We start from the raw sequence: 27013 nt of genomic DNA, 5'->3' as shown, positions 1-27013 counted from the left end.
TTATTATTATTCCTTAAATCTAAATGCAGCCCGTGTCATTCTTTGAATCTTAAGATCTTTAAATAAAGCCAAGGATTGCACAGCCTCTGAAACAATTTCTTGTAACTGTCGCTCTCCTTCTTCCTTTCCTTTTTTTTCTTCTGAGGATGACGGTAAGCCTGCATTCAATACATTAGAATAAAAATCACGTGCCTTCTCTACTGTATTAAGACAATATCTTTCTCCAGAATAATTCACCACAATCCCCACTGGTATCTCCCACCTAAACCGAAGCTGTTGTTTCTTTAATTCATCTGTCAGAAAGAAAAAAAAAATCTTTCCTTTTTCTCAAAATTCTTGGAGGAATCTCTTTCAGAATCAAAACCTCCTGATTAGACACTTTAAGTCTTTTATTATAAGAGATTTGAATGATCTCATTTCTAATCTTTCTCTTTGTAAAATACACAACCACATCCCTTGGCAATTTCCTTTGTTTAGCAATCCAAGAATTAACACGAAATACTTTATCTATCTTCCCAAAAAAGTCCTCAAGTTGAAACCCCAAAATAGGCGCCAGGGCATCCACCAATGTCTCTTCCAGATTCTCCTGCGGATTTTCTTTCAAACCTCTGATCCTCAGGGCGAATTCCATATCTCTATATTGCATCATCATCGTTTCATCTTCAAGTTTTTCCATTTTATTCTCCACTTCATCCATTTTAGCCTCCAGCATCAGATTATTTTGTTTCACTTCTTCCACACATTCATCCAGATTCTCAATACAGCCTGAAAACACTTGAAGTGCCATCAAAGTATCCTCCCTTATTTTCTTGCTCTCCTTTCCAATAAATTCTGCCACCTTCTCAAATATTTTTTCAGACTGAAATTTTAAGGCATTGTTTAGAGCATATTGTAAATCTTTTAAAGTCAATACAGATGCAGCAGCTTCGGGAGGTAACTTCAAAGACTGCGTTCCAGATTGCTGAACAAACAATGCCTCCGCACTTTTAAAAACAGTCTATGCGGTTTGGGAGCCATCTTTGCAACTAATGACTTTCAATACACACTTTCACTTTCTAGTCCATTTATTACTTTGTAGTTAAACTGTGAAATAACCAAATTTTAAAAATAACTTTTTAGCACCTCCAAATTATAAGTAGCTCTTTTAAGGTTTAAAAGTCTATTTTACATATTCCAACTCAGTTCAAAAACTTTACTTTAAAGAAAAACACTTTTGCTTCTTGTTAAAAAGAAAAAAAATCAGTCAGGCGCCATCTTCCCCTTCTTTCAAAACGATCATTGGAGTAGGAAGAGAGTTTGAGTTTCAGAGTTAAAGCTTTGTACTTGATCTTGCTCCTGCATCAGCTCTGCTGCTACCATCACTCAAGATGTCAATCAGATCCGGCAGGAGTGGATTCAGCGTCTTGTTCTGCTAAAGCAGAAGAGTCCTTTGTCCGGAGAATTCCCAGGCTTCGGGTGGGCTCTCACCCTTCATGCTCCAGAACAAATGTTCTGGGGCTCTAGGGGAGCTCTACTCCTACCTGGAAGCTCCCCCTCCCCTCTTTGCCCGAGGGGAAGGGTTTTCGAGCGGCGGAACAGCTGATCGTCGGCTATTCCGCCGCTTCAACAGGATTGAAGGGCCGGTGGTCGAATCTGACTCTCCTCGCCGCTGAAGCGCCACCCGGAAGTCCTATTTCACTTTTCAAAATTTCCCAGGCTTCTTCAGTTGTCTTCCCCTTGAGGATTCTCATCCATGGAATCCTTCCCAAGCTCTCTCTAAGTTTATTGAAATGAGCTCTCTTAAAGTCCAAGGCTCTAGTTTCACTGTATTCTATTGCTTGTTGAATTCCAATATTACATGATCACTTCCTCCAATATTGCATGATCACTTCCTCCCAAGGTTCCTGTGGCTTCAACACCTTCTATCATTTCATCTCTGTTAGTGAGAATTAGATCCAAAATGTCTAACCCCCTAGTTCCCTTCTCTAGTTTTGGGGTGACAAAGTTGTCTGCTAGGTTTGTCAGGAATCTGTTTGATCTTCCACTTGGTGCAGAGTTTGTCTCCCAGTTGATATCAGGGTAGTTAAAATCTCCCATTACTATTGCGATGTGCTTCCTACATACCTTAGTTAGCTGACTAGCAAAAAGTTCATCTATTTCCTCTGTTTGGTTGGATGGCCTATAGTATACACCTATGGCAATGTCATTTCCACCACCCCCACCCCCACCCGCTTTTTATTTTGATCCAAATTCAGTCAAGACAGTTTTCATCATTGTTGTGCTCTATTTCTGTAGAGATGTAGTTATTTCTTATATAGATAGCAACTCCACCTCCTCTTTTGTTTGGTCTGTTTCTTTTAAATAATTTAAATCCCTCTAGCTGTGTGTTCCATTTGTGAGTTTCATCCCACCATGTTTCTGTAATGGCAACAATATCATATCTGCCCTCATTAACCTAAATTTCTAGTTCACTCTGTTTGCTGTTCATACTCTGTGCACTTGTGTATAGACATTTGAGTCCTTTATGACTGTGAAATTGTTTAAGTTGCCTTTTCTGCCAAGAAACCTAGAACCTGAGATATTTTTTTCAGTGCAGGAGATGCTCTGAGCTGGAAGAAGTTAACTATGAAGAGTAAAGAAAGTTATGATACAATAAAATATTATAGTAAAATCTGGTGGATGCAGTTTGTTACTTTTTTTAAAAAAAAAGTATTGGTAAGGTTTCTTCTGGTTGAATATTTCAACAGGGAAAATAATAGCCACAATAACTTTGAAAATACAAACACAATTCATAAAATTGCACAGTTTTACAGAAAAGGGTTCTGCCATTTTTCAACAATGATGGCATATGCACTTTTCAAAGGGAGGGTCTCTGTGACACTTGGCTTGCTATAATTTATGTAATCTTCAATTAAGGATGGAGTCCCACTTGGCTTGAAGTAGATTCAAGATAATAAGCAGCCATAAGATCATTTTGTTAAATCCTCCTCTCCCATCATCACTTACTTCATGGAGATGGTGCTTCTGCTTCTCCAGATTTCTGTACTGCAGTTCCACGTCAGCCAGCTGATCTTGTAACAAATGTACAGTATTAGTCAAGCTATGATTCTGCCTCTTGCTATCTGACAATGCCTGTCGCATGGAGTCAAAGCGATCCTGGAAAATATTATTATTATTGTTACTCAACCTGAAATGAAATGAAAGAATAATTCAAGGACATTTGGTTAAATAATATAATGTTTGTAGCAGTTTTCCAGCTTTGATACAATTGCTGTTCGGAAGGTCCTGCGGAAAGTCAATACTTGGAAAGCTGTGGGTCCTGATAATATCCCTGGGTGAGTACTTAAGGAGTGTGCTGACCAGCTGGCCACTGTTCTTATAGACATCTTCAATCTCTCGTTGCATCAGGCCATGGTTTCATCATGTTTTAAAACTGCAATCTCATTGTACCAGTGCCCCAAAAAACTATAATTATATTCCTTAATGATTACCGTCCAGTTACACTCACTTCCATTATGATGAAGTGTTTTGAGAGATTGGTAAAGGACTATATGGTTTCATGCCTTCCCCCTACATTTGACTCATTACAGTTTGCCCATCGAAAGAACCGCTCTGTAGAAGATGCATTTTCTTGTGTGCTTTATCTTAGCTTGGTGCACCTGAAGGAGAAGAATACTCATGTGCGAATGCTGTTTGTTGATTTTAGTTTGCCATTCAACACAATCATTCCTTAGCATCTGGTGAACAAACTGGGTCTAATAGATTTTAATACTATTTTATGTAATTGGATACTTGATTTCATTATTGATAGGTCCCAGTTTGTGCAAGTTGGAAAGAAAGTTTCCAACTCCATCTGTGAGTACAGGTTCCCCACAAGGCTGTGTCCTGAGTCTGCTACTGTTCACCTTGATGACCCACAACTTTTATTTTTGTCATATTTATGTAGTGTATACTGGAGGTGGTATCCCTATGAGAACTGTATGCAACGAAATTTTACTTTAATGTATGCCGATTAGTGTATGTACAAAGTGACAATAAAGTTTTTATTCTGTTCTGTTCTGTTCTGTTTTGTTCTAGTGACCATTTCCATGATTAAAGATAATCTGGCAAACCAGCCTGCCTCTTCCATTGCTTCCATCACAGCTCAGACCATTGGAAAGGAACAAACTGTACTGCAATATTAATGAAAAGTGTGGGTTTTTTTTCTTTGCACTGATATTCTTTCAGAAATTTTTAGGAACAAACAAAATTAATTAGTCAGATCTTTAACTCATCCAGTTTGTATAACTGCTTATACTGATGGACAGCAATTTACAAGTTTCATGAGAGGACTAGCTCTATCAGGAGATGCTAAGAACTAAATTTGGGTCAATATGCATGCAAAGTATGTCTTCTACTACATACCTTCCTGGATATTTTTAAAGTTAGTAATCACAGTTTATGGTTTAAGACAAAGCACATTAACAAGACATCTGAATTTGGGTTATTGAAGAAAAAAAGAGCATGATATCAATGAAATTTTGAAAGGATGTTACATGTAGGAGATGCTGCAGGGGCTTACCAAACTGAATTTGGATTCTGATATCAGCTGTTTCATTTAAATACTTTTGAATGATTCAATCATGGCTTTTTTTTCAAAGAAAGCAGGGGACATGTAACAGATACCCAGTACTGGAAAGGGACTGATTTGCACAGCACAATATTGTTAGACTTTAGATACTAAGATACTTAATTGAGATGTGCAGGTAAGGATGACCAATTGTTTGGAACAACTGAGTTTTCATACCTGGAGCAGCCGACGATCTTGCTCTGCAGCTGTCAGAGCCTTTTGGAGTTGTGAGATGTTCTCCTGCAGGGAGGACGTTCCAGCAGTAGCACTGGAGAGTGCCTGAGACAGTGTTTGTACCCGATCTTTGAAGTGACTTTCAGTGCCTTCCGTCCTGGCTAGCGAATGAGTCAGGTGATCAAGCTCTCGTTGCAGTACTGCATTTTTGTTTTCCCTCTCCCCTAATTGGCATCGAAGTTCTTGGATTTGCTCTAGCAGGGACTGGATCTCTTCATCCCTTGAAGTCAAGCTCATTTGTGTTCGTTGTAGCTCTCCTTCCACTGCTCTACGGCTCAGCTCCAATTTGGTGGCCCTGCTCTCTGCCGCTTCTAGAACTTCTTTTAGCTTCCATTTTTCTGTTTCCAGCTTGGCTTCCTTGGTTTTAAAACCTTTGACTTTTTCCTATAATGTAAAAACATCTCGAACACCAGAAGCTTGGGAGAAGAGCAGCTAACTTTGTGGACTGGCCACCAAAGCCAGGTGAAATCAGAGCCTTACTACAAAACTACCACAGTAGAATCCTAGAATGTAAAATTAGAAGAACCTTTAGACCCTGTCAATTCCTCCTCTCCTGCGAAACATGTTTAAGGAGACACATGATGACCTTGGATTAAATTATGGGAACATCTTATATCTAGGAGTGCTACTACAGATGTCATTTAAAGCCTCATTCTGCTGATTACTGGCACAATCTTCACTGAATAGCTAGTCAAAGAACAAAGACAAGTGCAATGCCCACTCATCTAACAATGAGAACACTAATTCAGAGAACCTGGTCTTTACCCACTCCAGATGGATATTATCCATATGGGCTGTCTCCCAGTAAAGGCAAACGTGAGGGTGAAAGTTCATTCTCTGAGCAGGGTGGGTTAGTTTCTGAACATTTCATAACCAGGCTAGGTAACATCTTCAGCATGAAAATGTTACCTAGCCTGGTAATGAAACGTTCAGAAACCAACCTACAAGCTTGGAGTATGAACCTTCACCCTCATCTTACACCAGAGGCAAAAGTCTCTCCACTCAACCTTCTTCTTTTAATGTATTTGGGATCTCTCCTTGTTGTGGATTTGTTGCCCCGCTGACCTGTCCTCTCAGAATTTTTTGGACACTAGTAGGTACCTTGGGCTTCTATTTTTAGGAAGTTGCTGGACTAGCCACATCCAGGTTCTCCATGGCAACAGTTCGTCTTGCTAAATACCTTTGCTATCTAATCTGCCTAATAAGGAAGTTCTCTTTGTGGATTCTTTACAAACCATAAAAATGACAACATAATAAAAGTTATCCACTAGTAGTTGAGAGAGGACATAATTCCTAATGGTTAAGGTTTTAGGAGTTGCAATTCTGTTTGGCTACACAGTACAAGGAAGAGCAAGTGTGATCTTGGATTTGATAGTTCTAAAACTGTGTGCAGTGCACTGACATAATCTCTTAATTTTAAAGAGGGAGTAAAATATGAGTAGTAAAATTATAAAGGTTTGAATATATCAGATCAAAACAAGAATATAAGATGTAATAAACAGGAATTAAATTAGGAAAAAGGAGAAATGCCGTGGGGATGTTCTGTGTTAATTTGTTTAAAAAAGAGCAATAGATGCAAACATAATTGAAATAAATTAACTGCAATATATTTTTAAAAAATATTTAAAATTTACATCAATATTGTTGTTCTTTATAAATTAAGAATATTGCATAAATTAGAACACGATGAATAGTGAATAATATAGTAAAGCAGTGTTTCTCAACCTGGGGCCCTTTAAGAATTCCCCAGACAGCCTTCCACTAAACACAAGGGCAGTGACTATTCAAGGTGATTCCCTCTCAGCCAGCTTCTCATTGCACCTTTACATTTTCTTTCCAGATAAAAGCATTCTTGTTTACCATACAGCCAAGACCACCATGGCAATACAACAGTTTATACAGAAACTTACCATATAATAGCCTTATGATAGCAATAAAGTAATGAGAAGGAAGAAAAAGTGTTAGGCAGATGATACTGGATAAAACTGCTTTCAAACTGTTTATGCTGAGTGCCAATTTGAATAAAAACATTATATAATGGCAAAACCAGCAATTTTTGTATGAGATTCTTTTGCATTAACTTGTACAAATCTCTCTTAGAAATAAGGATGCAATTGCTTTTCTACAATCCCCCCATCAAAGAGATAATGTTATTTTCTTACAGTGATAATCGTTTAAAACCTATCTTGTGGACTAGCTTTTCCAAAATTCTTTAGTATCCATTACTTCCAAAAATCAGTACTAATCATTCCATTTCAGTCTCCTCTTTACAGCACAAAGTGGACTTACTCAAAAGTAAATCCTACTGCTTTTTTTTTTTAAGGAAAGCATCTTTGGCCACACAATGTATCCTGTGGGATAACAACTTTTGATAATGCCTTTAGTCATTAAACCTTTAGAGGTTTCTCTAAATCTTGTTATTTTTGCAAGTTGTTTGTACATTTATTTACTTTTCAAGAGCTGGCTGGGCTGTTGTATAAAAAGGAGAATATCACAGGAAAGGGAGTTGTGCTGTGTTATAACACTAAAATAATTTTTCCTAACTGAAAGAGCGAATATTGCCCACCTGTAATTCTTTGTTCCTATCCTGACAGATACGTAAGTTGCGTTCCAGGTTGACCACCTGTTCTGCAGATGTTTGGCGTTCCTGTTCTGTTTTGCGAATAGTTTCTTCTTGCAGCATCAGTGCTACTTGTGCGCTGCTCAGACGACCATCTGTTCCTCTTTTACCTAAATGTAGCAAAAAAATGTTGCAAAATATATGGATTAAGCAGTGAAATCATTTATTCTACATTAGTGTTTTTCAACCTCAGCATCTTTAAAATATATAGATTTCAACTCCCAGAATTCCCAGAATGGTATCTGGGTTATTCTGGGATTGAAGTTCACACATTTTTAAAGTGTTGAGGTTAAGAAAACCTGTTCTGCAGTATGAGTGGGAAAGCTTGTGGCCTTCAGAGGTTTTGGGCTCCAGTTCCATCAAGCAACATGCAAATGACAAAGGATTCTGGGAGTTGTACTCCAAAACATCAAAAGAACATCAAATGGCCTATCCACTACACAGTGTTGTCTAGTAGTAGTAGTATTACTGTACATGCCTGATTGATTAGAATATTAAATAATGCATTAAACTCCTGGAGAATAAAGATTTCCCGTATCATGTGAAATCGTGTTATGACCATCAACGAATAGTGACATTTTTGGTTGCTTTTATGAAAAAAAGACACTCTTAATTTATACTACAGAAACCATAAGCAGCTTGCTCTGATACCTGAATAATTACAGTCAAATTATAATTAATCATTTCTCATGAATGGCAGAATCACCAATGAGGCATTCATTTATTCATGAGGCTAAATGGTAAAAACAGCCATTCATGCAAAAGACCCTCAGGTGGCCCTTCCTTTTCCTAACCCTTTCAGCACCCACCTGTACAGACAGTCCTCAACTTATAACCACAATTGGGACTAGAATTTCCATTGCAAGCAAGGTGTTTGTTAAATGAGTTGTGTAGTTGCAGTTTTACCATGGTTGTTAAGCGAATCACTGTAATTTTTAAATGAATCACGTGATTGTTATGTGAATTAGGCTTCCTCCATTGACTCTGCTTATTGGAAGCTATCTGGAAAGGTCACAAATAGCTACCACATGATCCCGGGACATTGCAACCACCATAAATACATGCCAGCTGCCAAGTGCCTGGATTTTCATCACATGGCCAACGGGATGCTGCAACAATCGTAAATGTGAGGCCTGGTTGTAAGTCACTTTTTTCAGTGCCACAGCAACTTTGAACTGTTGCTAAATGAATGGTTGTTAAGTCACTAACTACCTGCATTAGAAAATTAGGCTGGAGCTTCACATGCTTAACAGCGGTAGAATTACAATTTCCATCTAATAAGAATTGCCTGACATTGATTTGCAATATTTTGGTATATTAAAAGCACATGCCCTATATGATATTTGCTGCTGCTTTGTTTTTAAAGATATTAGGAATGCCCACGTGAGTCATCAGGAGTAGTTATGATTTACAAGTATATGTAACTAATTTCCAACATTTGCTTTTTAAATACAAGCAGCTTTCTGAGCTACCATTTTAAGAAGAAAAGCAATTAAAGCAGAGATAAGCTTAATCCTCTTCCTGACCTCTCTCCATGTCCTGAATCTGCTGCTCAGTCCAGATATGAATGTCTAAATCCACAAAATCTTGATCCGTATGTGGAAAAAAGCAAATTCAGAGCAGAGAAACATCTGGCATAGAGATCAAACATCTGCCCCAATATCAATATTCTTTCACTTAAAGCAGCAGTCTCCATGCAGCTTTTAAAGAAATTTAGAGCTTCATTTCACTTGCTTTCTATACAACTTGCCCCATAACTGTAATCTTTATCCAACTAAACAAGCAAAGAATTAGAGGGAAAAAACAGGCGAAGAAATTCTTATGAATGAAGGGATAAAATAATAAGAAGAAAAAGAACAGACCTTGCTCACAGTCTGCTAAAAACTTCTGGAGTTGCAGGATACGGCTTTGTGTTCTGTCGCGATCAGCCTCCAATTCATTCAGCTGATGACTCATATTCATCACCTGAATTCTTAGATCATCCTGGAAGCAAGAGATATGGACGTATTCATGATATCCTTGGCTTGTCACCAGGAAAGATATAAAACTCAACCAGGATACATTTATTTTTTAATTTTATTTTATACTGTGAATAATTTGCTTTTATTGAGCCACAAGGGTAATTTTTTTAACATGGACAACTGTTGAACAACTATATAATCCATCTTTTTTTATTGAAAAGTTTTACAATACATTTTAAGCATAAACTCCTTCCCTCCCCCTCCCCCCCACTTCCCAGAGCTGAATACAGGGTATTGCCTCTAACAAGCTTGAGCTAAAATATGCTAACCATCTATAATTACACTTTAAATCCTATAACTATATAATCCATCTTGAAAAACAACTGGAAAAGCAATACATATCCTAAAATCAATAACAACATTAGATAAAACAAATATTAAAATTAGAGCAAAGTAACTGCGTTGTCAACAAATGATAAATCACTGGAAATCAGACTATTATCAAAAACAGCCACAATATTGCCAGTGATTTCTCAGAGAAATAATTGTCAAACAAGCTAGTTTTTACTGCTTTTACTGCTCTAGATACATAAGCAAGCATTAAATATGTATTGTCGTACTCTAAACTTAACTCAAATGGTTTTCTTGTCTTAAAAAACACCAGATTTCATGTTTCACACCTGTAACTGAAGACACCTTACTGAATTGTTTGGTATGAAAGAAGTAGCCCTTAATATTTTAGAAATGTTAGTGTTGCTCAAGTCTTAGACAGAAGTAGACTACCTGTTATGAATGTCAGACTCTTAATTTGACTCTTCCTTTGTGAAAGTATGGCCTTGCCTACCCCAAAGAACTAAACAGTTTATCATAAATGTTTGCTTAGCCAAAATGCTTTGGATTTGGAAGTGATAAAAAGAGGAAGATCTGCAGACTCCTGGTGCCTGGAGAAATTCATATTACCTGTTTAGTTGATTAAATTTACATTTAAATTAAACTTAGTTCTTATCCCATTTTCCTCAATGTGGAAGTGAGGGGTCAGTAGCTACCATCCCCCCTCACTGCATAACCTGCCTGAAATGGTCTGTCTGAGGTAGTTTTCACAAAATAACAGCATATCTCAATTTCAATCTGTGTAATTTAAAAAAACACACACCTATCACTGTACAAATTAAATCCAAATTAAGTCCAAATTAAATCTCTGAATCCTCTTGAAGCCAAGGCTAGAGGCCTTGGAAACAATTGCTACTAACATATTTTCAGTCAATCAAGATACCTTCAGTCTGAGGCTACATAGCTTTCTTTACAACTAAGCCCATGCTATGAAATTTACTTCCTGAGCAAATTAAGTTTACTTTCTGACTGACTGGTAAAACTAAGAACACTAAGTTTCTTATAGCTCATAACTGAAACATGTTGTTATTGTTTGTAGATAGTTTTTGCTTTTTCCCCCTTTCTGGTTTACACAAGTTAACAATAAATTCCAGGATCTTGGTGGACAGGACAACAAAGCAAGGAATGTTTTAAATGTGATGTAGCCCAGAATTAACTGATTTCTTCATTTGTCAGAAAGGCTGTTGGATGATCTGATGCTATGATTATTGTGACAAGCCATGTTTTTTTAATTATTCTAGTACAGTATAAATATTTATTCATTTTTACAAGAGGCATGCTTTTGAGCAATAAATAGCACATGACAGAGAAAGGGCTGAACTGCCCTTGAATGTTGCTAAACATATGTCTTGGGAGTCAACTTGGGGTCACAATAAGTTAGGCTGGCTCATATGATCCCTGTAAAATGGAGTTAGAATAGTTAGATGATTTTCAGTTCTAGATAAATGAACTGGAAGGAATTTTGAATATCACTCTCTGGTTCACAAAACTACAGATGCAATTTTTAAGAAACAATATACCTCTATAAACTCTCTGCTGAAAAAAACCCCACTATAGCAAAAAGATGTGTACTTTATACTAAGCCCAAACCAAACAAAATCTTTAATACTATCTATCGTGTGATATATCAACCCAACCATAGCAGAGGTGGGATTGGAACAAAAGTCTTTTATCCCCAAAGTAACATTTTGTACCTAACAACACTGCTCTTTTTACAGATTTTTATTTACTTCTTGTTCATACCATGATCTTATGCATGTAAATTATCTTATGTCATGTATATAAATAGCACTGTACTACAATGGTTCCTCTACTTCCTTTATCAACAGTTCCAGTTAGTGCTAGTGGGGCAGGGGAGATCACGCTTAATCCCTTGTGAAGTGCTGCATGGGCCAGTTTTCTCCATCTGTTATTTAACATTTACAAGAAGGCACTGGGCAAGATCATCAAAAGTTTTGGGGGGTTGGTATTATCAAATGTAAGGTGCAAGCAACCAGAACACTCATAAATAATCTCAGGTTGAAAATATATTGTTCATCTGCTGTACTGCAATACAGAGCCATAAGAATCTCACCAGATTGCTTGCCTTCCTCTGGGACTGAGCAGATAAGGCTTCATGGATTTGGGAGGAGATCATGCTTATGCTGTTTGTGGCTATGCAACAATTCCATGCTAGGCCCTCACTTGATCCCTCCTACCAGTCTAGCTGGCATTTCTCCAATATCAGTATGTTTATAATACCCAGTTCTACATTGCTACCCCAGGCTGGTGTTACTATTGAAGTCTCAGTCCCTGAAAGATGGATGGGGAACAATAGGCTTAAACTGAATTTTAATAAAATTGAATGACTATTTCTTCATTAGGTTTACTGTCTGCTCCAGTAGGGTCTGTTGATAGGGAAGTACTACTCATGAAAGTACAGGTTCATGACTGGGGATTCTTTAGGAATAGCAAGTCGATGCTGTGGCTGCTGGGGGTAGGGTGGGAAGACTTTTCCTAGCTTTGGCTAGTAAGCCAGTTATAAGTTTACTTGGAGTGGGGGGATCATGTTCTCATCACCACCTGCTTAGATTATAGCAAGGGTGTCAAACTGCCGGCCCATGGGCCGGATGCGTCATGCCAAAACCACACTCATCCCATTGCCGCAATGGAAAAAAAAACTCGTGATACATCGTGACATGTCACATGACGTTGGGAGTTTGACATCCCTGGATTATAGCAACATGCTCTACATAGGGCTGCTTTGAAGATCAGTGGCCTACAAGATCAGTGACAATGCCCTACAACTGAACACTGTTTGCTGATGGGAGCAATTCATTGCAAGCCCTAAACTGGATGGTAATAGGCTTCTGTATGCAAATTAAAGTCCTGGTACTACTCCATAAAGCCTTATATAATTTGGTGCTTAGTTATTTGCAGAACTGCATTCTCTGACTAGAATGGGCCTGACCAGCTTGATTTACCAGGAAAAACTACTAGTAATATAGTAGTTAAGGAATTTAGGGGAATGAGAGTGGCAAAACATGATTATGCTATTTTTTCAGTGGTTGCATCAGTTGTTTGGAATGGTGTCCAAATGGAAATCTAGTTGACCTCCACTCTGCTTACCTTCTAGAAGCTCCTCAGATCAGTTTCCTGCTTTATTTGGTTTATTTGGTTTAATTCATTTAATTACTAATTTTCCAGTAGTATTTGTGTACTTTTTATTTATTTATATTGTCTTTTTATTGCAGATTTGTTTATTATTTCTTATGTACATCATCAAAAATCCTTAAGGACTTGATTCTCTATTAATGTTGATGATGATGATAACAATGATGGAGGTTATCACTGCTAAGACACAGCATTACATAAAATAATCCCTTTTTGCTCTGAGTAAAAGAAATGGACTAATTTATTTGTTACATATTTTAAGCTATTATTGGCTTTGATCCAGAATGACTAGGTAGATTTATGTGCATAATGGTCTCTATGCTTTCAAATAATCAAGCTGAAACTTTGATAATAATTTCTGGTAAACGCCCTTAAAGCTAACAGGATGCTGAAAAAATGTATGGCATATTATTTCAAGTGGATGCCTAAAACACATGCTTAAGGGATGCATTTGTACATACGCTGAAAATCAGAACAGAGACTCTAGTGCAGGGATCTTCAACCTTGGCCCTTTTATGACTTATGGACTTCAACTCCCAGAATTCCTCAGCCAGTGTGTCTGGCTTAGGAATTCTGGGAGTTGAAGTCCACAAGTCATAAAAGGGCCAAGTTTGAAGACCCCTGCTCTAGTGCATAATTCCAAACCTATTCTATTTGTCTTAAGCATACCTCCTAGTACTTATATGTTACTACTTCAGTAAGTCTCAATTTTTGTACATTGAATTTCAATCTTAGAATAGTCCACTTTTTCTGGATAGATCCAATGAATGAAGGGACTGAACAAAGATTTGAAAAAATATGTATAATCTAATGGAAATCAGTGGATGATGCATCTAAAACCTATTTTAATAGTCACCTAATTATAGATTTTATTTTTTTCTCCTTCAGTTGGTATGAGGACTAATGTTCATCTATATTAAATTCTTTGTATGTACAGTAAAATATAAACAGAAGTGCAAAAAGAAAGGCACTATTTTGCCACAACTCCTTAGCATTAGTTTTATTAAAATAAAATTGACTTGCACTCAGATTGTGATAAATTAGTGAATGTTCTCTTATAGTTTTATAAAACACCAAATTCATAGCTATGAGTTTTTCAAAGTTCACAAATTTATACCATCGAAATCTCAACATCCTTATATTCTCCAGATCCTTATGGAGGTAGAAATATTTGAAAGGGAGGTCCTTGCTTACCCTCTCTCTTTGGGTGTCCCGCAACTCCTGAAGGAAGTCCTTCAAAGCATCTCGAACCACTTCTGGATCAATTTCACTTGTGGTTTGCTCTCCCCTGAGAGGAGATGGTTGATGAAAAGGTGAACGAGAGCGGCTCCTTTCAGGTGATCCAGTGCGAGATGCAGGTGTTTGGCGTCCACTGGTTCCTATTAAAAAAACACCAAATACTTGCTTGGTCTCAGCCAACAGACAAGGTTGAATGGGATTTCAAGAAGAAAAGACGTCACAAACTACATTCTTTAGGATTTATTTATTCATTTAGTTAAGAAGGTTATCTAACAGATGATATTTTTGGATTGCCAGGAGCTTTCTGTTGCCTAAGGAGATAACTTTACCATAATTAGCTCCCTACATCTTTTCAGATGGCTATAGCACCACTGTCCACAAAAGCTTTCAAACTGCCTCTCAGCTATGATGTTTCTTTTTGACTAAGGTACACGAGCAGCTACTAAATACATAGTTTTGATTAATGTACTTTTCAAATTTTCTTTGTAGTTCGTAAGTCATGATTTATGGATTAGTGCCATGAATCAATTATGATTTATTCAATAAATCATATTTTAAAGCTATGGTATTACATAGCATAAAAACTAACCTAGAGTGTTAGTTTAATGTTAAAGATCAAAATGTAGCCATTATCAAATTGTTTATTGGTTGGTTATTTCATTAAATTTATTAAATCTATTATAGCTACCCACTCCAACAGGCTCTGAGTGGCTAACCTAACTTAGCCCATAGCAGTGAGGAGAATTTACAAAATAACCTTTGACTGGAGAGGAAGATCGTTGGGGAGACGGACTCCGGCTGCCAAGTCCCAGTGTGCGACGGAGAGTGGAGTGGAGTGCCACTAACTTCAGCTCAACCTCCCTCTTGGCTGCTTCAGTTTTGGCTAGTTCTGTTTCTAAGCCATGGATGCATCCCTCACAGGTGCTGAGGCGCAGCTGGAGACTTTCATTTGTCCTGCTTGCTTCCTGAAGCTTCACTTCCAGGCTATGGAGATCATCCTTCCACTTCTTCTCCCTGATGCAACTCTCTGTAAGGCTATGCTTTAAATCCTGCTCTTGAAGTTGGAACTTCACCTCTGCAGAAGACAGCTTCTTCTGCAAGTTCAACACCTGGAAGGAAACAAAATCATAAGGGCAATGCATGTATGTTTCTCCCATCTCTTCAAGGACCCTGGCTCAGGAATTTGACAATATCTGCCAGTGCAAACAAATCTATGGCAATATTACCAAAATGTATCCAATAATTTATACCCACCCACCTGCTATTAATCATTAACACAATCCTGACATTTTATCCAATTGTAAACCCAATTGTTATAACCTGTTTGAACAATGTTTATTTAACTTCCAACACATTTTAATAAGATTGTTATAACATTAATTGTGAGTCACAAGGTAACATTTTGCAATAAATCGTTCTTCAAGGATTCTCTTTCAATATATTATGCTATTTCTAATGTAAGAAAATTCTTTTGAGTAATGAACATGGTACATAACTAGTTGGACATAAATAAAAAAATTGAATTTTATACTTTATACTTGCAAAAATACATATCCTTATAAGTGTATATGATACTTTTACTATCTTCCATAAACTCCCTAATCATGTACTATTTTCTGTCCATTAATGACTTTGCAAAAGTAATCTCATCTAATCTAATCTAATCTAATCTAATCTAATCTAATCTAATCTAATCTGTTTGTAGTTCAGCAGATAATAGAACCTGGTTGATTTTGTCTGGGCTTAGAAGCAAAGTAGCATTGGGCCTGATAAGTATTTGGATGGGAGAAATTCCAGAAACTTCCACAGCTGTAGTTTCAATAGGGAAATGGAGAAAAAATAGTGGCAAATTATTTCTTAGTTTATACTATTGCTAAGAAAATTGCATAGATAGACCATAATTCTTTTTCTGCCATCAGTTTTCTATGATTCTATTTTTCTGAAAGTCACCAAGTCAACCTCAGCTCAAAAGGACACTTCACCTTCACTACACATAAAAATACTGTATTATTATATGTCTTGGTCTTCACAATTACATCCTTACCCTATTAAATATGCAGTTTACCCAACATTTTATTTCTATTGTATTCTTTCACAAAATGCTGCCTTCTTTCATTGTTTCAACTTATTCTTCAATTCTTCTTTCATGAAATAATTACTCCTTGCTATTATCCCATTGTTACCTCCTTATGAGCAGAATCATGGCCAATCTCCAGAATAGATATCTTCTGTTTAAGATCCAGGACCTCTTTGCTGTTCTGCTGCTCCTGCTGTTCTTTTTGCAGCAACTGATGTTGTAATTCAGTGACTTCCTGGGTTTTCTTGCTGTTCTTGTTCTCCAGGGACTTTACCTATGCAGAAACAATTTGAGTGCAGCCATTCTGCAGTGCAGAATCTGTGTTTCAAACTCCCAAATTACATGTGGAATCTTCTGCGTAAAACAGTTATTGCCATGCTTGGTAACTGCTTCTAACTACCCCGACTGACCGTATCATACCGCAATTGTAATTTAGCTCTAATTTAGCTACTAGATTCTTCAGCAAGACAATGCTGCCTATTTATTGTATATGTATCATGATATCAGAAAGGCCTGAAAAGGAAAAGAAGTTATAGGGACAAAACTATATCATAATTGAGGAGACAGAAGAGAGGAAAGAGGCATTACATGCAGAAATGATATCAGGGTACTTTCTAAAAGATTTTCAAATAATAGCAAGAATTGTATTTAGAGTGGTGCTACTGCATTTGTTATAGTTCATATTTAGGTACCAGTCTCAGAAGTTAACAGTAATGTCAAATGATCTTGCATACATCCTTCCTAACATCTATCTGATCGTGTCAAGTATTTCCCTCCATTAACCTCTTATATTCTTGGACCTGAACTGAACCATGAGAAAGTCTGTTTGTAAGCTACCTCTCTGCGCAGCTCCTGAAGCTCCCTTCGGGCTTCCATGTGTGACTTCTCTACTTCCCGTAGATTTACTCTGAGCTCTCCCACCTCTCCCTCAATTGCGGCCTTTGCTTCTTCCAGAATGGCAATCTTCTGTTCTCGTTCTTCCTTGATTCTCTGCAGTCTACAAGAGGTCAAGTATTTATTATCAGTCATCTCTAAAATCACTATGTCTGTCCAATCAATGTGTATGAACTTCTTCTCACAGCCTGACACTGTGCCAAATCTGCTGACCTGAGCTTCTCATTCTCTGTTTTTTTGACAGCTGCTCTGAGGTCAGCATTGGACTTTTGAAGTGCTTCCTTTTCTCTGTTCTCATCTGCTACAGCCCTGTGAAATTCCAGTAGCTCTTTTTGTCGCTGATCACAAGCTTCTTCTGATTCCTGTAGTCTCTGGTGAAGCTCAGTGAGTTCTTTGTGAACATCTGCATAGGTATCTTCTGCCAAACGTAATTGGGCTTTGAGCTGTTCTGCCTTTAAGATAAAGCTAAAAGGTTAAAGGTAAAGGTTCCCCCGCACATGCATGCTAGTCGTTTCCGACTCTAGGGGCCGGTGCTCATCTCCGTTTCAAAGCCGAAGAGCCAGCGCTTGTCTGAGGATGTCTCCGTGGTCATGTGGCCGGCATGACTAGAAGCCAAAGGCGCACGGAACGCTGTTACCTTCCCACCGTAGTGGTCCCTATTTTTCTACTTGCATTTTTACGTGCTTTCGAACTGCTAGGTTGGCAGAAGCTGGGATGAGTAACAGGCGCTCACTCTGCTACACGGCACTCGGGATTCGACCTGCCAAACTGCCAACCTTCAGATCGACAAGCTCAGCGTCCTAACCCACTGAGCCACCGCGTCCCTAAGATAAAGCTACAGTACATCAATTTTAAGGCACTTTGGAAAATAATCCTAATGACTTCAAGGGAATGTACTCCAGGGGAATTGATATTGGTATAGTTCCAGGGTGAGGTTGGGGGCACAACACATAGTTAAAGGCACCATGCATATGTTATTAGGCATCTACTATCCAGAAAACATTATAAAAATGCCAAAACTCTGCCATGATCACTTCTTCCAAAGAGAAGGAAACAGAGCAGAAACTGCTACTCCTATAACTTCTGAGTGCTTAGGGAAGACCAAGATACCCAAGAGCAGTCTTAAGCTAAGGCTGAGTAGACATTGACTTAGGTTGCCAAACATTTGAAGGTGCCAACACCACCCCTCCAACTGAAAATAAAACTCTAAAATACCGGTATTCAAAAACTGTAAATCTTCACACTTTGGGAGATGGCACCATAGTCGGTGTGGCCTTGGGGTGCAATATATGGTCAAACCAGCACTGAGAACACCAAATAATATATAACATTTTAACTGACAAACTAAGATATGAGGTTTTTAAATTCATATAACTCTTAGTTAATTGTAACTTTTTACTACTTTTAAATAAGGAATGTGTTCAAGAGTGAATGTGATGAAAACTATATTTAATCAGCTTGAACCTGTGTCTATGAGCAAAAATGGTAGTTTATGTATCTCCCAGTAAACAGCTATTAGTTATCAGGATAGTGTGATATATCATTGAGGATGTCAGTACTGCATGTAGATTTCAGTGTGAAAATGAGCAAGAATAAAGTGACTGTGTATCTGGAAGGAAGCAAATAAAGAATTAATTGGAAGAATTATGTTTCTGAAAACTGATTACAATAATAGCTTATGGCCTTCAGTGAACCTAAGGCTTTTCTTTTTCATATACTCTATACTGAGAAACCTTGTATGTTTATACTAACAGAATTACACTGATTTTTTAAAGGACAGTCAGTTTTTATTATTCATGATAATTATGGTCTATAAAGTTGCTGCATGCACTGAATTAGCGCATACTGAACTATTACTCGTAAGGGAAATACAGGACCCAGAAGGCAGAGCGTCACCTTGTTCAACTGTTCAACATTCAAATGGGAATGTGCATATTGAATGACTCAATTATTTTGCCACTCTGCATATGTCTGTGAATGACCATGAAAATGCTCTTGAGTATTGGTTTGGGGTTACAAATACAGTTAAGCAACTAAGTGGATTCGCAAATACGGAATCTGCAAATAATGAGGATTGACTGTATATGTTCTATGGGAATTATATTGCAAAAATATAGCAATCTTTCTTAACTTGATGTGGTCTACAGATCTGTCCTTGAAACTTTCCTTCTCCCTGATTTCTTTCCCACTCTTGAATGACATAAAAGATGACTAATTCCACCTTGCCTGTAGGAGAGGATGGGGTCTGCCAATAAAAGATTTGACAGCAATAGGTTGGGAAAAACAACAGCAGTAAAAGTGGAGAATCAGTTTTGAAGTATCTGAATAATTGCAAATAATAACATAGATAAAATCCCTGGATTAAACTGGTAGCAGTGCACATGTACCATTTGAACTTCAGTCGGACAGCCACAGAAGCATATTAGCTTAAGAGCTTTCCCATGAACTGAGGTGTGAATTAAAATGGAGAAGAAAGAATGGTCTGGATTTTATTCAGCCTTCCTTGGAAAGCTGTGCTTGTTTGTGCAATGACCTGTACCCGGTGTATTTTTGGGGAAGGGTAGGAGAATTGTATAAGAACCCCAATGTTCTATGTTTTTCTTTTGAGTTTTCTTTTTCCTTTTTCTTTTTTAATTCTTTTTACTCTGAAAAGCTCTAACATTGTCCAGATCCTCCCTGTTGGCCTGGCTCATTCCAACCAGCTCTGTGTTATTGTTGTTCTGTTTTTGAGAAGGATTAGGGTGAGACCCTTTTTTCTACCAGCCCCCACCCACATATGGGATCCACAAATGCACTCAGCATTTTTCTGCTGAGCTCAATAGAAATTTGCAAAGAAAGGTCAGTGACCAAAGAGAAGGGCGATCCATCATAAAATAAACTGTTTTTATTCCCCAGGATAAGGAGAGGGGGTTTGCAGTGGATGGGACTGAAAAGAAAACACACAAAACTCCCCCACCCCAATACATTCACTCCTTCCTGGCTAATTCCCCTCTGTGTTTTCTCCTTCACAAGAACATTTCAGCTAAGCTCATAATGAAATTATTATAATTACATATTGACTAACATTTATAAACAGCATCTTTTGAAATCACGCCTGGGTTGTCAAGCCTCCAGCTGAGGCTTAGACACATGGAAGAAGGTATCCAGAGTGGGAGAAAAAGGCACGTGTTTGTGCGGTGGTAGGGGTGGTATGTGCGTGGGTAGGAGTGTGCATGCATTTAAGTGTGACTTAAGTATGATTTAAGATATGCAAGAGTCTGCGAATTCAAATAATTAAGTTCACATAATAAGAACAGATATGTACATGAGAATCTTGGACAACAAGAATATCTAGGTGAGCAATGGATAAATACATGCTACTGGCAACTTGCCAAAATAGACTGCCATGTTTAATTGTTGTTGTGTGGAGTGTACATGCACAGAAGTGTCCGCATCAGTGTTCTTGTACATATGGGACGGCAGCTCTGTTCAACTCAAGACTTCCTCAAGTTAAAAGGCTGTGAAAATGTTATGGTTCCCATGGTGATAAGTAGGTCAATGCTGGCGCCTGTGAGAATTTTGCTCTGTGTTTCTTTGCCCTCGGCTTGTTATATTAGTCCCTCAACTTACTTTTCCCCCTCCCCTTTCCCTCTCCCTCTTTCTCTCATGTGCTGTTGTCTCTGTTCCCATCCTGTGTTAGTCTGCCTCTGCCCATCCTGCCTCCATCTCTGAAGATCTTCCTCACCCCCTTTGCCCCATCCCCATTCCTTCTGCCCTCCCTGCCCTCTGAAACAACCCTCTTCTCTTGCTTGTGTGGTCCCTCCTGGGGCTGGACTTTGAAATCTGTTGAAAGGAGGCCATTTTTTGCCAAAATAAACAGCCTGTCATGTTAAATTACTCTCTCTTCCTCTTTTATGTCCTTTAATTTTCTATTTTCCCCTCACCCAATCCCTTTCTTTCTCTTTCCTCCCTTAAGCTCAGGTCATTTTTGTTCTGCATTCGCAGTTTGTAAAGAATTAGAACCCTGGAAACATCTGGCAGTGGGTGAGGGTTACCATCTGGGGAAGTTTTTCAGAGTTGCAGATATTTGGAAGAATGTAAAAAACCACCCTCTAGAGTTGGATGTTAAAAAGAGGGGACATGACAGGGTGGACAGTGATTTCTGCTTCCAATTTAACCAATGACAAGCCGGTGTTGGAACTGGTGTAAAGGCACTGACTAGCTGGATCAGTTCCAATTACTCTAGCCAATACCCATCTTGGGAGCACATTGGATACTCCACATGCTCTGCAGGAGGCCACATCCATCCAGAATACAGGCAGATGACAGCTTTTCAACAAGTTCAACGTGCTATGTTAAAAGCCCCTGGGGTCTAAGCTCATCCAGGGAACAACACGGCACCATTTGTATAATCATTTCCATTCCCTAAACCCTCAAAACATTGTGAAACTGACCTATAATAATTTCAAGTTCTGCTGTCCTGGAAAGCCAGAGAATATGCTAGAGAAAAAAGCTGGGTAAGAATTTCTACAAAAGGAGAAACAGACTGCTCAGCAGTTCTTCAGGAAAAGTTCTATTGCAGTTTCAAATACAGCAGAGCAAATCTAGGAGTAGATTGATTCTGCTCTTGGACATAGCTGATATCCTTTCAGAGTGGTTTGCAGAGGTTTCAAAGCTTGTTAAATTTGTTTGTCCAGAGGTGGCAGTGTTATGAATTTATATCGTATTAGAAACTCCTGCTTAATCATGTTACTCTGACATTTGAAAAATGGTGCATCTCCAACATCGATTTCCTAAAATGTTTTGCCAGGTGTTTCTCCTAACATTTAGCACTCTTAACTTCTATGGGAGCAGAAGACTTTAGATTTCAAATCTATCTATGTTCCCAGCCTACACTGATAGCCTTTGTTGACAAGTGGATATGCAATCCACTTTTTTGGACAAATATTCAACAAGGATAGAGAGGAAATGACCAGATGTGACAGCTAAAGAGGCATACATACCTCCCGCCCATTAAGTTCTTTCTCTCTTGCCAGCTCCTTTATATGTTCATTTAAGCGTTTGGCCTCTTTCTGGTGTGCAGCCATTGCATCCTCAAATTGAGCCTGGAAGGTCTGTAGTTCTTTGTTGATGCTGGTTATTGTGTTCTGTAATGAAGACGACATAGGAAAAAGTATGGCATGATCTATCTTTGCTTTATACAAATTTAAATAGAGTTACACTTTCCTTCTAAAAAGCAGAGACATCACCCTGTCAACAAAAGTGCGTATAGTCAAGGCTATGGTCTTCCCAGTTGCAATGTATGGCAGTGAAAGTTGGACCATAAGAAAGGCTGAGCGCCAAAGAATTGAGGCCTTTGAACTATGGTGCTGGAGAAGACTCCTGCGAGTCCCTTGGACTGCAAGGCGATCAAACCGGTCAGTCCTAGAGGAGATCAATCCTGACTGCTCTTTAGAAGGCCAGATCCTGAAGCTGAAACTCAAATACTTTGGCCACCTAATGAGAAGGAAGGACTCACTGGAGAAGAGCCTAATGCTGGGAAAGATCGAGGGCAATAGAAGAAGGGGACGACAGAGAATGAGGTGGCTGGATGGAGTCACTGAAGCAGTAGGCGTGAGCTTAAATGGACTCCAGAAGATGGTAGAGGACAGGAAGGCCTGGAGGAATGTTGTCCATAGGGTCGCGATGGGTCGGACACGACTTCGCAGCTAACAACAACACACTTTCCTTTACCAATTACTTGGATTGATCCGTATTACTATCTCCTAAGATTTCTAGCAGCACAGATTATAAGAACTTGCAAGAGGGGATAGTCAAGTATCACAGCAGGAAAATTGCATTACATAACTGAAATGTAAACTTTTCTTCCTTAGTGATTCACAAAATCTTCAGAATGGCCGGGAAAAAGTAATTTTACCCTCTGTTCCCCTGATGTTCACTTTCACTTGAGCACAAGCCATGATTTATATAGCCTTATCTCACTGTTTTCTATATCACAGAACTCCAGCCAATAGTAAAACATAGAGGAGAGCCAAAAGAGCTGAGACAATGCATCATTATGCCAGCAGCTTGTTCTATCTCTACAGTATAGGCTGCGTTCCCTTTAAATGTATTAGTGAACAAAGATCCTACCCCGTGCTTGTTTCAGTGTCTTTGTGACCATTTTCTTAAGTGCTAAAATGTGCTTTGTGCATAGAAAGGGATATCTATCAATCACTATGTACATATTTGATATTTACATCCCTTAGAAATGTAGGTCTTGCACTTAGACAAACTGTAATTATTTAAATTAAACAAGAAATTGGAAAGGTAAAATCTGGATATCCTATCCATATCATGAAAGAAGCATTATGGTCATAGAATAAAACAGTATCTGGGTTGCTAATCCTTTTAATAAAGGATACTGCTCTCCATAAATACCATTACTAAAGCAATTAATTTTATTTTCTTCAGTGACAGCTTCTTTCTCTTCTTGGAAAGTGAATTCCAACATCAGAGATTGAAATACTCAAGAGTGTTTCATTTGCATACTGGTGGAATATAAGAAAGAAGTCCAATATCAGGCAAACACCGTTTACTGAACGGTGCCAATGCTTTGCAAGTCAAGGTTGCATAAAATCTAGTAATCTTATATAAAGATTAAATTTATAATCATTCTAAGTTACAGTTATATAATCAAAGATTGGTTAAAGAAGCCATAATGTTATGTTTGCATAACATACCATTACTTTCAAATAACAATATCTCAATTATCTCAAACTGTGCTATGGCTTAATGTGAGATATGAACCAACTAAAACAACCAAAATTATTCCTATTCTCTAAATGATATTTCATTTCATTTCATTTCATTTCATTTTATTAAATTTATATGCCGCCCTTCTCCCTGAGGACTCAGGGCGGCTCACAACAATAAAAAAAAACATAGAGTAAAAAATTTAAAAGAGAATTAAACAATAAATGCAAAATTACAAGACAATTTAACCCAGTAAAAAGCCTAATTAAAAATCGTAGTCAGTCCAGGCCCGCTTGTTGGAACAACCACGTCTTCAAGTCAAGGCGGAAGGACCGAAGGTCAGGGGCCATCTGCAGCTCTGGAGGCAACTCATTCCAGAGGGTCGGCGCACCCACAGAGAAGGCTCTACCCCTGGGGGTCTCCAGCCGGCATTGCCTGGCCGACGGAACCCTGAGGAGGCTGACTCTGTGGGAGTGAACCGGGCGATGGGAGGTTGACAATGGCAGCAGGTGGTCTCGCAAGTACCCCGGGCCTAAGCCATGTAGGGCTTTAAAGTTTATTACCAGCACCTTGAATCACACTCAGAGGGTAATCAGAAGCCAATGCAGCTCGCGCAGGAGTGGTGTAACATGGGAGAACCTAGATACTCCCATAAGCACCCGCGCGGCCGCATTTTGCACCAGTTGAAGCCTCCGGGTGCTCTTCAAGGGCAGCCCCATGTAAAAAGCATTGCAGTAATCCAGGCGAGAAGTGACGAGGGCGTGGGTAACCGTGCATAGGGCATCTCGGTCCAAAAAGGGGCGCAATGGCGCACTAGGTGAACCTGTGCAAAGGCCCTCCTGGTCACGGCCGTTAGATGATCTTCCAAATTAAGCCATGAATCCAGGAGGACACCCAAGTTGTGAGCCCTTTCTGAGGGAGGCAATACCTCCCCCCCTCAAAAGAGATGGAACTTGTTGGACAATATGAGATGCCGGTATCCACAGCCACTCGGTCTTGGAGGGGTTAAGCCTGAGCCTGTTCCTTCCCATCCAGACCCGCATCGCCTCCAGGCACCTGGACATCATGTCAAGGGCATCACTGGGTTGGCTCGGGGTGGAGATGAAGAATTGGGTATCATCTGCATATTGGTGATACCTCACCCCAAAGCCATGGATGATCTCACCGAGTGGCTTCATATAGATGTTAAAAAGGAGGGGGAGAGAACTGACCCCTGAGGCACCCCACAAGTGAGGGGCCTCGGGGTAGATCTCTGTCCCCCTGTCAATACAAACTGCGAGCTGCCCGAGAGGTAGGAGGAGAACCACCATAAAACAGTGCCTCCCACTCCCAACCCCTCAAGCCGTCGCAGCAGGATACCATGGTCGATGGTATCAAAAGCCGCTGAGAGGTCAAGTAGGACCAGGACAGAGGAACAGCCCCTGTCCAGGGCCCACCAGAGATCATCCACCAGTGCAACCAATGCCATTTCCATGCTGTAGCCGGGTCTGAAACCGGACTGGTATGGGTCCAGATAGTCCGCTTCATCCAGGAATTGTGGGAGCTGATGCACCACAACACTCTCAACAACCTTCGCTACAAAGTGAAGGTTGGAGACAGGACGGTAGTTATTCAACGAGGCCGGGTCCAGAGCAGGCTTCTAGAGGAGGGGCCTCACCACCACCTCTTTTAAGGCGGAGGGGAAGACATTTGCAACATACTGAGTTGGGAGACACTTCTAGTTGGTCTGACTGTTTGCCTTAGGCAGGATCTTAGACTGTCCCACTCCTTTCCTAAACAACCCACAAATCTCTATTGCAGATACCATTAAGCTGCTCTTGATCCTGTAGGCTTCAATTTGGATATCCCCCACAAATGTGGACTTTCTCCCAGAATTCTCAGCAATGGCCACACTGACTGGGGAATCGTAGGATTTGAAATCCACATCTCTGGAAAGTTCTCAGGATCCAGAATGGGAAGGTTGCTCTAAATCTAAAAATTTGCTAACAACTTTCACCAATGGAACTTTGTATGATACTAAAGTTGCCTTCCATAATTTTAATTTTATTTGAAAGATTTGTTTTGTTTTTGCTTTCTGATAGTTAATGATTGTATGAAATTGTATTTCATAGTCATCATATGCCAAAACTGAAAATGAGTGATTAGATCATATATGTTTCCCTGGCTGAACTCAGCAACACCCTGGTCAAAATATGGCCAATAGAAATCATTTGAATCTCAATAGAGTTATTGTATTATTTGAATATGTTTTGATCTCAAATAAGCTCAGCAGGAACATAAAAATTGATGAGTTGGTCCTTTGCTGCTACTAAATAACCATAACCCTATACTCCACTTCTAAAATTACATTGTCCAAAAGTTTTGACAAACATTCAAAATATCAGTAGGCTGAATTAATGCCCCTTTCTGTGGGTCAGAAAAGGAGAAATAAAAATACCCATACATTTGCCTATTATAACTCATGGATTTGGTGTTCTTCCTCTTCTATGACATGGGATCATGTAGCAAAACTGAGACAAGCAACTTAGTCATCTAGTTAAAATCTACTAATTGGAACATTTGTCTCTTTTATGGGAAATGAATCCTTGGCAAAAGAGAAAAGGAAGATACTGGAAACTAAAGCCAAGATGCTGTATGGAAATTGGGAAGTGTAAGCAGCAATAGGCTGCTTACAGTCTTACTTCTGCTACATTTCTATAAAATGATGCAAACTTAACTTGAAGGTTTAGAGTAAAGCAGCAACATGCAACGTATATTTCTTGAGTAACAAAGCAAGGATTATAATCTAGAACAAGACCAGGGCTAGGATAACCAAAGGAGCAGTATCCTATTAAAACTACATTTTATTTACATAATCATTAACTTAAAAGTAATGAATTCTAGGTTAATTCAGTTAATATGATTTACTCCTCATATTTAATATCAATTACATTTTTTAAAAACCAGTTTAACAACAAATTTTAGTGGTCTGTGATCCAAAATTTAAGGTGGGAGTGCCATTTGACTTAGCAGTTGCAATACTGGCATATAGCAGTTGCATCACTGGCATATAGCACAAATGGAGAACCAGATACCCTTTAGATCTGTTGAACAATTTTTGAGAAACCCCAGCCAGCACAAGTAGCAATGAGGAATTTTGGGAG

General features: G+C 38.9%; 1 protein-coding gene across 1 annotated transcript in view; it reads right to left on the bottom strand.

Annotated features, from left to right (window-relative positions):
• The window catches only part of CROCC2 (ciliary rootlet coiled-coil, rootletin family member 2), a gene marked incomplete at its 5' end in the record, with an annotated part of 111184 nt that overhangs the window by 15987 nt on the left and 68184 nt on the right, over nucleotides 1-27013 (bottom strand). Inside the window, 10 exons of the mRNA XM_081329888.1 lie at nucleotides 2986-3135; nucleotides 4766-5206; nucleotides 7389-7552; nucleotides 9305-9425; nucleotides 14141-14325; nucleotides 14943-15294; nucleotides 16369-16536; nucleotides 17100-17259; nucleotides 17370-17608; nucleotides 22139-22282. Coding sequence (XP_081186014.1) covers nucleotides 2986-3135; nucleotides 4766-5206; nucleotides 7389-7552; nucleotides 9305-9425; nucleotides 14141-14325; nucleotides 14943-15294; nucleotides 16369-16536; nucleotides 17100-17259; nucleotides 17370-17608; nucleotides 22139-22282 — 2124 coding nt within the window. The remainder of the gene's footprint in view (nucleotides 1-2985; nucleotides 3136-4765; nucleotides 5207-7388; nucleotides 7553-9304; nucleotides 9426-14140; nucleotides 14326-14942; nucleotides 15295-16368; nucleotides 16537-17099; nucleotides 17260-17369; nucleotides 17609-22138; nucleotides 22283-27013) is intronic.

This window comes from Vipera berus (assembly GCF_964194415.1).
Source record: "Vipera berus genome assembly, chromosome: 5".
Classification (NCBI taxonomy): Eukaryota; Metazoa; Chordata; class Lepidosauria; order Squamata; family Viperidae; genus Vipera; species Vipera berus.
Note: the sequence above shows the minus strand (reverse complement) of the source record. Positions and strands in the feature narration are given on the sequence as shown.